Source organism: Trachurus trachurus, assembly GCF_905171665.1.
Source record: "Trachurus trachurus genome assembly, chromosome: 11".
Lineage (NCBI taxonomy): Eukaryota > Metazoa > Chordata > Actinopteri > Carangiformes > Carangidae > Trachurus > Trachurus trachurus.
In genome coordinates, this window is record NC_139904.1 from 14779898 (window position 1) to 14793180 (window position 13283).

The 13283-nt window shown below is 41.3% G+C and overlaps 1 protein-coding gene across 1 annotated transcript in view; it reads left to right on the plus strand.

Moving 5' to 3' along the window:
- LOC310993773 (sodium bicarbonate cotransporter 3-like) overlaps positions 1 to 13283 on the plus strand; it is a 39758-nt gene that overhangs the window by 15180 nt on the left and 11295 nt on the right. The window contains exons 4-12 of the mRNA XM_083982244.1: positions 1167 to 1305; positions 2228 to 2388; positions 3383 to 3571; positions 9036 to 9109; positions 9953 to 10110; positions 10612 to 10699; positions 10867 to 11013; positions 11278 to 11384; positions 12953 to 13127. Coding sequence (XP_083838370.1) covers positions 1167 to 1305; positions 2228 to 2388; positions 3383 to 3571; positions 9036 to 9109; positions 9953 to 10110; positions 10612 to 10699; positions 10867 to 11013; positions 11278 to 11384; positions 12953 to 13127 — 1238 coding nt within the window. The remainder of the gene's footprint in view (positions 1 to 1166; positions 1306 to 2227; positions 2389 to 3382; positions 3572 to 9035; positions 9110 to 9952; positions 10111 to 10611; positions 10700 to 10866; positions 11014 to 11277; positions 11385 to 12952; positions 13128 to 13283) is intronic.

Below are 13283 nucleotides of genomic sequence, written 5' to 3' on the forward strand. Positions count from 1 at the left end.
CATGCATTATGAGAGTAAATGATGATAGCAGTTGAACATTCCTCTTATCATTTTAAGTACTCGCTGAGGTCACAGTGCACCGCGATTTTGACAATTTGTTCTTTTTTCATCCACACAGTTTTCATCCTTACACCTATTGCTTATCAATGCTAAGTTTGGTGTGGGGGAAAAATGTTTATCAGTATCTTTATCCTTAGGTATGGCGATCAATATTCTGTATACGTCATACACACCAGACCACCGCACAGCGTACCCATGTGTTAACAGAAAATAACTCTCCCTCTTCTGCCTCCAGTCATTTCCATCTCTGTCTCCCTGTGGTGTTTAGTCTCGTAATCTGCCATATCTATTTCCGTTTTCTCTCTGGTTCCAGATGTCCTGATATCTGCCCTCTAATTCAGTCACTCATGAAGAGATTCATCCTGGAAAGCAGCCAATATTTTTTTTTATTATTCCCCCCTTGCACCCTTCTCCACAGAAACATCTTCAGCATCTAGTCTGAAGATGTATTTATTTTGTACTAGTATGAAAAGCATTTAGAGTGATGTAACTTGTACCAACGCTGGCCAGCGCCACACAAACACATACTTTTCTCAAACTAATGCTGAAGAATTCTCTTTCATTTTACTACCATCTCCTCTTATTATGCTCAGATTTAATCTTTTAATGCTGCTCTGAGACATTTTCCCCCCATCATGCTTAAGAAAAACACAAGTTACCAGACTGGAGACCTGCTTGACATTGTTCAGTAATACCATGCTCTGTTTGGGATTAAGGCATCCACTTAGAGATGCCCTGTGGTGTTTTCCCATAAACAAATAAAAGGTATGTTTTCATTGACTGCGGTTTAAACCTAAACACATTGCAACACAGTTTGCCTACGGGCATGAATAAAGTAACCTGAGCGAGAATTGTGTGTGACCTCGAAGTTTCCCAACAATGCATTTCTTTCCAAGGAAAACATTTGCATTCTTTAAAAGTAATAGTTTATGAATAATATTTCAATACAGCATGTACGCTTATGGTTATTATCATGTCGTTTTCATCTTCCCTGCTTTTATTCACAAGGTTTCTTTAATGGCACACAATGCCCTGAGAATTGTATTGTTGTTATCATTGTAAACATCTTAAATGTGACCTGTGGCCTTTGTCCACTCTGTGTCCAGACACACCATCCCAGAGGGTCCAGTTTATCCTGGGTACAGAGGACGATGACGTCGAGCACGTCCCACATGACCTTTTCACTGAGCTGGACGAGCTTTCCTTCAGAGACGGCAGTGCCACTGAATGGAAGGAGACTGCCAGGTTAGTTAAGGGGTGAACAACATGATGCCGACTGGTGTTCAAGTCTTTTAGCAAAGTTGCAGAGTAACACCACCAGTCATTTGTTAACAGGAAACCTAGATTAAGTCTTGGACCATGACTGTTATTCTTTTGAGCCGTATGCTTTCAGAATTTGGCAAATCTTCATCATGATTCCCTTCTTTTTCCTGCGATTAAAGTGTTTCTGTATTTGGAGAGAATTGTCTTACCACTATGAGATTTTGTTTTGTAGCTCTGTTTAAAGCAGACATATGTTAGTTTTATTTGCCACCGCTACATATCCAACATTTGCTTCAACAGATGTTTACTTACTTACTGATACGAGGTGCACCCAGTGCACCATGAAGAAATAGTGCTACTCAGAGGGTGTATTATAACCTCATGTCTTGTAAATGCAGTGATGGCTGAAGCTCTTGGCAAGACTGGTAGATAAACAGCTGTCGATGCTAATGTTGGCCAGTGTGGCAATGGCAAGGCTTACTACCACAAATCTTTTAATATAACTGTCAGAATCTGCAGCAATGCTGAAACATTTCACTTCACAACCCAGTTTGAACCTCCAGTCAAAAACAACAGGCCTGCTTTCATTGTTTTTTGTTATCAAAATCTGTGAGTTTCATATTGTAGTTGTGACTTGACTTGGCTGGCATTTCAGAAAATCTTCCCTCACTGATGAAACTTTTGTTTAGTAAAGGGACAGATTTGGAGTATGACTCAGTCAGTGTGCAGTGTGTGCTCTAGCAAAGTGAGATTTCTGTTTGTTGAAGGAAAAATGTAGCTGGCAAAGACGAGTTGGAACAACATGTCCTTCAACTGCAATGCTCATTTAGTTTTTTTTCTTTGTTCATGATTTGTAAATTCAAGCATGTGTGTGCGTGTGTGTGTTCCTGGGGTTTATACACAGATGGCTGAAGTTTGAGGAGGACGTGGAAGATGGTGGGGAGAGGTGGAGTAAGCCCTACGTGGCGACGTTGTCACTACACAGCTTATTTGAACTACGCAGCTGTATACAGAACGGCACAGTCATGCTGGATATGAGGGCCAACAGTATTGAGGAAATTGCGGGTACATTTCACACTTACATCACACATGTCATGTTCATACCTTCTCTAATGAATTCCTACATTAAAGGGCATTTCCAGTCGTAATCAATGTTTACCTCAGATATCAGGTCACCTATGATCAGTTCATTTCATACCATCCATACTCCCAACTGCAGCGTGTGGACATTTCTATTTGTTTTTGTTCAAGAATCTATCGTTTTTTCAATGTTCATTAACTCACTTCACAAATTTTTAATTTTTCTGTGGTCGCAAGTAACATCGTTTTGACTATCATTTACATTTAAAAATTTGCTTTACAATTAAATTAGATTATTTGTTAGGTCAAGGTGAGGTCATGCTATAAGCCTTTCAGGTTTCCAACCTCGCCAGCACTTTTTTTTTTTTCGTATCTTCCTCCCTATTAAGAGAGATAAGTAAATGCATTTGTTCTATTTCATATGTGCAAATAAAGTCTAAAAAAAAATCAAAATTCGGAGAACAAACGCCTCAGAGTCCCTCATGAGAGTCCCTCTACTGTTGTGTTCTCTGACCCGGAAAGGAACAATGCAGAAGCCGTGGCTTAGTCAGAATTTTGATTTAATTTAATTGTAAAGCGAATTTTAAAATGTAAATTATGGTCAAAAGGATGTTACTTGAGACCACAGAACAATTTTAAAATGAGTCCAGAGCCCATAAATAAACATTGAAAAAACAATAGATTCTTGGATCTATCGTTTTTCTATCGAACTGATCATAGGTGACCTAATATCTGAGGTAATATATGTAAGGCTTGTTCATAACCGCTACTGTATTTCTACTTTGTGTGATTAAACGTGTAAGATAATTGATGCAAATTAGCTTAAAGCTACAATCTGGTATAGTGCATCAAATGGCAACATTTATGTTTTAACTGTACATTGTCCCTTTTAAATAAATTAAAATTGAATTGAATTGAATATTCTAGTAATATATCATCAAACTGTGCATTTTAATGGTCCTGCTTTTGTATGACTCAGACATGGTGATAGACAGCATGGTGGCTTCGGGCCAGCTGAAGGAGGATCTGCGGGAGAAGGTGCGGGAAGCCATGCTGAAGAAACACCACCACCAGAACGAGAGAAAGCTCAGCAACCGCATCCCTCTGGTGCGCTCCATTGCTGACATAGGCAAGAAACATTCTGACCCATTCTTGCTTGAAAGAAACGGTGAGATCCTGCGACGCACTCGCATTTCTTTTTCCTCCACATTTTCCACCATTGGGGAACTGTTCCTAAAAAATCCACTGTTCAAATCCCTCAATGCCAGCATAGAAGGTGGATGATAAAAGTGAGTAAAATCTAGAGAATGATTCTTATTGAAGCAGTCGGTTCCCTCAGCGAAAGAGAAATCTGGGTGCTAATGACTGTGCTAACCTGTATGGCTGGCCTGGCTTTGGGGTTTGAATTAATGATTGTTTTCACTACTTAAGGTGACACTCAGGAAATGTTGCTTTACCTGCAACTGGAATCAGCATTGTGTATTGTTTTTTTTTGACTGGGCATGGCCACAGTGTCGTTCGTGTATGGTGTGCACTTCAAGATCTTGGGCACCAGCCTGAGGTTTTTTAAGAATGAACGAGATGTCACATTCTTCACCTCTGTGCCTGTGGTTCTTGTCGGGCTTTGCACTCATGTCATGTCATGAAACCTGAAATGCAATTGTTGAAAGGTCGAAAATTACAGAACGATGGTCGGAGTGGGTCAGAGCTGTAGTGTGAAAGATGTATGCCCTGGAGCAAAATGAGTGTGTACTGTGATTTATGACTGGTCTGTTTGTAGTGGAGCACCTGTTTGCTTACAGTGCACTGACATCGTGCTAACTCATTCTCTGCTGCATGCGAGCCTATCTGAAGGTAGACCTGTGCCTCAGTTCAGTCACATTGTGTGATTGGTTTGTTTGGGAGTTGAATGGAGCGAGTTGTTTGGCCCCTAATTGCGGACCCTCCCACACGCCTCACTGGATCATCCTTTGTGTCTTTTGCACACAGCCATGCTTCTTGCTCACGTTCCTGCAAGCACGACTCTCTCTAACTACACCTCTGCCACGCTCTTGCTGCCCACCCCCTTTCTGGCTGTCTCTCCTCCAGATACCATCTCTGTGATGTACTCCTACTTCATATGTTTTTCCCTCTCTGCTCCATCCCTTATTCCTACTCCTCCTTTCCCTCCTTTCCTCTCTCCCCTCTCCTCTCCTTTTTTTGCCATTGTCTCCTCTGTTAGGAGAGGGCCTGTCCTCTTCACGTCTCTCTCTCCACAAGCCAGGGGCAGCCTCCTCTGTCTCCAACCTGTCCCACAGACGAGAGTCCCGAGTCTCCATCCTCCTCAACCACCTCCTGCCCTCTTCTTCCTCCAACACTGGGTCCCCCCAAGCTCCTTCGCCCCTCTCCACCCCTCAAAATACCCCCTCTACCTTCCGACGCTCCTCCCCAAGCCCACCACGCACCCGTGGCGCGGGCCCCGGCCCCCAAGGCATCCCTCAGGTGGTGGTATCGCCTCCCGAGGATGACGACCCGCCGAACTCTGCAGAAGACGAGTCCGCGTCGCCGCAGCTCGGCCGGCGAGCATCCTCGGCATCCCAGGGCCTCGAGCCGCTGCCCTTAGAAGGCAAATATCTGTGTAGCCTGCCAGTGTGAGTCACGGCTTGAACAGAGAACACTAGCACTAGCATGAAAGCTCTGCTCCCTGTTAACTTCCAACCCTCCAACCCTGCGGCCATCTCATCAATAACCCAGCAAAGCTCACCCGCTAAGATGCTGTTCCACTGTATTTATCTATAAAGTTTCTGACACTGCTCTCTTTTCCATCACGATTCTTGCTTCTGTTCCTTCTCTGCATCTGTCTATTCCACTGACCCATTATGTTCTACTAATATATAATGCTTTTACTCTCCCCTGAGAACTAATTTTACCTCCTGTTTTTTTTTTATCTTTCAAATATCTCTTTGTCTCTTAACACATTCTTAAAACATTCCCCACCGTCTGCCTCGTTTGGCTTTGTCCCCCCTCACAACTCCTTCATTGTGGTTGCATGGCTGCCTTCATAATGTTTTTGTCTTTCTCTCCTACTTCATCTTGTGTCCTGTGATGTTTTATAGCTATGTTTAGCTTTATACCCCAACTCCCTCTCAGTCAAATTGTTTCATGGAAAACCTGTCAGTAGCCAGGGATGTCCCAATCACATCGTTCCTTCTTCCCACTAACAAAGACATTTAACTTTTTAGCATTAGCTGATATTCATTTATTTATTATACGGGTATATAAGAGAGTTGCTCATCATGCACTTATCCTGAAGTTGGTACATGATAATTAGTAAAGCCAACCCCAAACAAAAGGGGTGTAAAGCAGGATATAATCATCAAGAAAATACAGTATATCTTAAAATGTCTGATAGTGTTTCATCCACAGAGTGAGGAGTATTAATATGGATCTTCTGTTTTGCACAGGACTCTAAATTTTGCTTGAACTGAGCAGGAGGGCAGTTTCTGGTGCAGAGCTGCTCTGGTTTTACTTGCTGACAATCCTTCTCACTGTGGATGTCATTAATTGGAACTGGTGGCTGCTGTTTATTTTTCATGCTGGTCTGCCGTTCACTCGCAACACTGCGTGAGGTTCCTTCAGATCAGACAGCATAGAGGTCTGGTGCAAATCAGTATAAAATGGCTGTGTCTCAACAGGCTCTAGACATCTATATGTAGAACCTGATTGAATACATACATACGTCCTAAATCGTTTCAGATTTAATTTGTTTTACCCAAAGGTAAATGGCTTTCTATGAGTGGACACAAAATGTCATGCAACTTGTGCTTTTCCCATTGCATCATTTGGCATCCATGCTCTTCCGCCTCATCACTTCCTAAAATTAAACATTCTTTTACCCGATTCAGAGCGTACTGAGGGTAATGTGTGCCAGCAGCCTGTCTAAATATAAGCCCAAGACCACGGTGGGTGGGTTGGTACTGTATGTACTATCATAGTGCCACCTACGGTGACTTTTTGTTCTTCCCAAACCCAGCCCTGTTGGTTTATTATTAGACCGGGTGTACGTCGGCTTCACTGTGGGAATGGCTCCATTTCAAAGTATGGGTCATTAGAACCACTGATCACTTGGTGGGAGCCGAATCTAAAAGGTTGGGGCGGTCTTATTATAGCTGAGGGGCTTCTGTAATTGTACCCTCTTCTGGAAAAAATATACAGTATTTCAAAAGAGGCAATCATCTTGACATCGGTGTGTGGGTTATTCAGAAGGGGGTTAACAAGTCTTCATCAATAGTTTAATAATGTGCTCTGATGTACACTGTAGGTTGTAAAAACTGAACAACTGACCCCAAATAGCTCACCATCTATTAAACAGTGATCAAGGGCTAGACAGTAAAATACCCAATGTGTTATTTAGATGAATTTGTCTGGCTGCCGGTAACAGCTGGCTTACATGTTTCAAATAATTATGGTCAATATGCATTCATGTAGATGTTGCAGTCTTTTAGACATGCACTGTAATCGGAATGAGTTGTCCTTTAGGCTATATTTTTATGCTATTAATGAAATCATGGGTGAAATACTTACAGTATATGTGGCGACATGCAAGGCATCAGTGGTACAATGGTGCTCAATGTTATATTACATTACATTAGCCCCTCTTAAGGGCTTTTGGAAATGTTAAGTGTTTTTCTACTTTCATTGATTGGTTTAATGAAACGGAGGCCATTTTAACATATAGAAATTATGGACTAATTGTGAATTGATGTCATTGTTTGTAATCTCTGTGGGTCCTCATGTGGTACCGTATAGTATAAACTGTCGAAAGAGCTGTAGATCACCAGCAGTGGACCAAGTTCACTACTTATGCATATGTGTGTGTGTATATATATATATATATATATTTATACAGCTACTAGAGCCTTTATAAATTCATCTTTTTACCAGCCCCACATAAGAGTCAGAAAATATAATTTTAGTAGATTATGTCACTGTTTTGCATATGAATGAGGTATCACTGTGACGACACTGTTTACAAGGTTGGTATGGGGGAGCATTCCAGGGCTTAGCCTTGCTGAATGAAGTGTGTTGGCGGATGCAACCTAAGCTAATCCCTCCCTTATTCCAAGAGGCTTTGTCGGGTATGTGAGCAATCATGCTCCTGTTCAGCAGTCACAGCTACCCAGCATCCATTGGGGCTACCCCAGGGTATAGTTCAAGGGTATGGCTTATTGGCCAAACGGCATGCTGGCATAAATTGTAGTTTAATTTTGATTTGGGATTAATTGGAAATGAGAACCTGGCATATTGCTTAAGCCTTTTACAAAAGTATTTTTTTTCCATGCTGGTTTATTATTTCATGATGGCAACATAAGAAATGTGTGGATACATGTGGAAAATAAGAAAAACCTGGTAAAAGAAGTGTTACTTCAGAACCTCACAGGATAGTATGCATATGCTATCCTTGGATTCAAATACATTACTCCCTCATTTCATCTCCCACTCTCATGTCACCTCAAGTGCTAGCGTTTCCTGTCTCTGGTACGGCTCAAATCACATAAGCAATGTTGAAGTGTGCACCCAATTATGCACTGAAATATTTTAGCATCAATACTTTACGGTGCTGAAGTCTGAGGAGGGAGAACAGTCAGGCATATCAAACACATCCACTCACCTTTTACCTCAAAGCTGACATGTACTCAACACTAAGGAGGACTGACTTAAGCGCCAGAGTAATGAGCTCAACAGACGGGGAGCAATCCGTAACAGCGCTGTGTGATATACTATATCGTCGTCTCTGCGGAGAGCCATCAGGGATTAAGCCTTGTAATGTAATGTTCTGTAGTGGAAGAAATCATTTCACTTGCAGCCAAAAATGTAAAATGCCGAACAGCAAGCTTAACAACTGTTGTTTTGGATTGTTGAACATTTTATATACCTTATCTGTTACCAGTTTCACCCCCTCTCTGTTGTGTATAAGTTAAACACTGATCAGTGATCACAGTGGATCTAAAGTTCTGTGTCTGTCCACGGCTAGTACTGCTGATTTAATTTTAATCGTCTAATAGGGGATGATCCAAACCTGGCAGATCCCACACGAATGCAGTTCATGCCCTGGTCATTCTCATCCAGTTTGAATGTAAAGAAATCTCACAGTACTGCTGTAAGAACATCTCTTGTTAGGTTAGTGTATCAACTAAGTGTATATCCTGTACTCGGTAGTTCATTTTCCTGTTGAAAATGAGCCAAACAGAATGTAAACATCACATTATAACAGCACACTAACACATACTAAACCCTGTGGCACTGCATCACAAGCGCATGTGGGTGGTAGTGTGATATCAGATATCAGGATTTTGTACTAGGTTTGTTTGCCAAGAGAAGAGCAACTGCCTGTGAAATTGCCTCCCGTTTGTTGAGCCCATGCCATAAAGTAGTGGTCCATCATGGATAAACACACCTTGAACATTTTTTTTTCCACTTCTTCAAAATTGCAATCTTGAGTAGAGAAAAGAAAATAGACAGATGGCATATATTAATGGCATCATAAATAGCATTTGATGTTCAACTACACAGCTTTTCTCTTCCAGTTATTGCCTCTCAAGTCCTTACACATTGTCCCGTCACTACTTTGTTTGTCTCCGTCTTCCTACCAGGACCACTGGTGTCTCCGAACTCTGTCCCCAACAACCTGGATGGCAACAAGGCAGTGGAGAGGAGGCCGTCCAAAGTAGGGGTCAGTAGAGAAAGCAGCAGTGTCGACTTCAGCAAGGTAACCTAGCCACAGTACTGAGCACAGAAACAAGTCCATCATGGTGGAATGGCCCATGACCGAGTCCATCCGTGCTTTTCTTCAGTTTCTGGACTTTTCACAGACATTTCAGTGGCCTGTGTTGAACACTGCCTCTAAGAGAGCCAGCATCACATTCCCATCAGCCCTTTTCTCCTCCACTCAGTAAGAGGCATCCTCACTCACTGCTTCACCTGTAACGGGCTGAGAATTGATCAAAGTAAAAGTCTTACGTAGTTATGTAACTCTGTTTAGTTTTGAGAATTCCTCCCTCGCATGGCCTCTATCCATCCTACCATTTTGTTGTTCTTCATCCATTAAATAAAATGGCAGGCTGCCATAAGTAGTTATCATTATAAAACCATCCATTTTGCTTGCCAAAAAATGAGGTGCAGTGTTTGAGTCAGAGGACACAAAAGAGGGATGAAGGCGGGGATAAAAAAAAAAGAAAGTCTTGCACTGCTCAGATCTGTATTTAGCGTTGTAAATAAGAGATATTTATCCAGAGTAAATTCAAGAAATGCATCACATTAACGGACAATCTCTGCTCAGTACTATGTAATCCTGAATACAGATACCAATTTATCTGTCACTTGTTATCATAGCTGCTCAACGACCTGCTGCCATCTCTTACATTTCCACATCTTCATCTCTATTTGCATGTGTGCACTTCTGTTACATTTGCTGCATTTACTGCACAACTGTTGACTATTCTTTGTCTCAGCTTTCCCTGTGTTTTATTATTAGTTTCTCTCATTTCCAGTGGTTCCTTTTTGGTTTCAGGTTGACATGAATTTCATGAAAAAGATCCCCCCTGGTGCCGAGGCTTCCAACGTGCTGGTGGGAGAAGTGGACTTCCTGGAGAAGCCCATAATTGCCTTTGTCCGACTGTCCCCTGCAGTCCTTATCACAGGCCTCACAGAGGTGCCTGTTCCCACAAGGTAAAGTAATTATTTCGACCTAGTAGGTTGTGTTTGCACCCGGTCTGTTTATCTGTCAGCAGGATCACACAAGAAAGTGCTGAACCAATTTGCACCGAACTTGGAGCAGGGATAGGACATGGGTCAGGAGAGAGCCCCTTTAATTCTTCACGCTTATGATGTTGAGATCGATGAGATCAAGTGGGAAATGGCCAACACATTTCTGTTGACAGTTTCACTCCATTTTACCAATTAGTGGTAGCAGTGCAACACCAGGAAATGTAGCAACGTGCCAACAAAGGATGAGGGGAACACTAATAAACTGCAAAAATTGATTTTTAACAAAGCAGCCTTGTCAAAAAAAAAAAAAGAAGCTCCACAAGAGTTTTATAAAGACTGAAATGTAACGATAAATGTTGCTCCTGTGTCCCCGAGTGACTACAGTTACAGTACATAATGTTGTGATTTATGTTAGCAGGAACTGCTGTTCATGGTAAATTTGACTTTGTGTGTTGTTTTAAGGTTTCTTTTCCTGCTGTTGGGTCCTCATGGAAAAGGGCCACAATACCATGAAATTGGCAGATCCATGGCCACACTGATGACAGATGAGGTAAGAGCAGGAGAAAATATATCTAATGTGTAATGTTAGGGTTTTTTTTTGTTTGTCTGTTGTTTAGTTTGATTTTGTTCACCGTTTCTCCTTGAACTTTTGGCTTTACTGTGAACAAGGTAACACGCAGAGACATTTAATAACACCAAGTAATATCCATTACATAGATTTTCCACGATGTGGCGTACAAAGCCAAAGATCGAACGGATCTTCTCTCTGGGATAGATGAGTTCCTTGATCAAGTCACTGTCCTACCTCCTGGAGAATGGGATCCCACCATTCGGATCGAGCCCCCCAAGAATGTCCCATCTCAGGTTAGTGATTCTCTCTCTGTCAGGGATGCTGTTTGGGGCCTTTATTGAGTAATGCATACAAAGATGTGGTCGTGAGTCATGCTCAGTCCACACTGTATGTTTTTACTTGTATGTCAGTGAAGCACAAACACTTGTATGGCAGAGATCTTTACCCAGCCTCACTTCACTGTACATCATACCACTATAATCACACTGAGACTGCCCCCTTATGGATTTCAAGCGTCATGACAACAATATTATAGTAAAATGCCCTTTGATCTGCAGATGAAGAGGAAGAGACCACCCCAGCCCAATGGCACTGCGCCATCATCTGGAGATCTGGAGAAGGAGAACGACCATCAAATAGGGCCTGAGCTACAGAGGACTGGGAGGTGAGCAGAGACAATTAACTTGGCTTTAATTTATTATCCTGTTTGTGTTGGGAAATAATGTTGTAATATGTTAACAAAGAAATATTTGTTATAATTAAATCATGTCCTAGAGGAATTAACGACTTCATTAGTCAGAAGAAGACATGATCAATGAATGTATCATGTTAATTATACTTGGACAAGTGCCTCATGCTAACAAGAGCTGTAGTAAAAGCTCTTTTGAGAGACAAAGGGCTTCCTTTGATCTTCTTTAATTACAGTCTATTTGTTTGATTGCAATATAACTAGCACCATTTTTTAAAAAGTAATTGATATTACATTAATTTATTCAATTTATAAAACTGACTGTAAATATATAAAATGCAAAACTTAATCATTTAATTCTGCTATGTATTTGTGCAGGTTTGTCTCACTGTATTCTGTTAAACTCGGATACTGACAGTTTCTTGCAACTCGTGCTGAGTCTCTAGAGCCTGAGCCACACAGTGAGGAGAATGGGTTTATTTGAAACCTCAGACAGACACGCACGCTCCGCACACGTAGACATCATTTGGGAGGTGCTGTATTATTTACAGATTCACTCTACTTCTCACTGCTACTATGAGGGAGCTACTGGGGATAGAGTCGTGTTAGGAAATGCAAGAGGCCAACATAAAGAAAGCTATCACACAAACATGGATAAAAGACACTGCTGCTGGCGCTGTGGAGGGAAGCGGTGGAGGTATTCTTGGGGAGGGGGGAGGGGTTGTAAGAGGACCCTAACAGCAGCAGCAATTGGACTCATGTCAGAGAAAAGAGAAAGAGATATACAAGGTGAGAAATGGGTTTCAAAAATAGAACCACTCAAAGGAAAAGTACAAAGAGGCGAAGGGAAACACAAGATGCACTGGGTATGGAATTAGTCTGTACAGTATGTGCAAGACAAACAGTCCCTGTGAAAATCATTTGGACTCAGGCAACAAGATCACAGTTCACACAGTTCACACAGTTCACACAAATACACACATTAATCTTATGACACCACTCTTTCTCCACAGTGGGTGCACAACCAGTGTTCACACTGGCTTACCCAGAGCAATGAGTTTATTAACAACCAACAAATGTAGAAACACTTTTGACCAATTACGGTAAATGTCAAAAATTGTAGCAATTATAAATTATGTAAATCATTTTTTTTATTTTTTTACAAAATTGTGGTTTTAATCACCTCATAATAATCAAACACACAATTTGATTCAACTGTTAAAAGAGCAACATGAGTATGATTCACAAGACCAGTGATTAACTGATTATTGTAGGCGTTTGCTTTTCTAGGCTGCTGTTACCTTTGCACTTTTTTAATGTTAATTAGTTTATGAAATATCTTGGTGGGTAAGTTCTTCATTAAAGGAGTTAATGTGATGTAAAATCAGGTGCATTCATTTGACTCTACTTATTCTTGGACCATAACTGATTATTTCTGTAATCATGCCACTGTTATCGTTTAAGTTTATTGTGCTCGAAATTAAAATCTGCCTTTCCTCTCTTCAGGATATTTGGAAATTAAAATCTGCCTTTCCTCTCTTCAGGATATTTGGAGGTTTGATCCTAGATATCAAGCGGAAGGTACCCTTCTACTGGAGCGACATCAAGGACTCCTTAAGTCTGCAGTGTCTAGCCTCCGTCCTCTTCCTCTACTGCGCCTGCATGTCTCCTGTCATCACATTCGGAGGTCTGCTTGGGGAGGCAACAAAAGGCAACATAGTGAGTCTGAAAGCTTGTGCTTTTCAAGAGCTCAGTTGGAATCACACCTCTAACCCCTGGTTGTCTATGAGCCATGTTATACCATATAAGTTACAAAATTAGTTGTCATATGTGAGTATTTAGAATTTTTTTTTTTAATTAGTATGCACTTAAAAT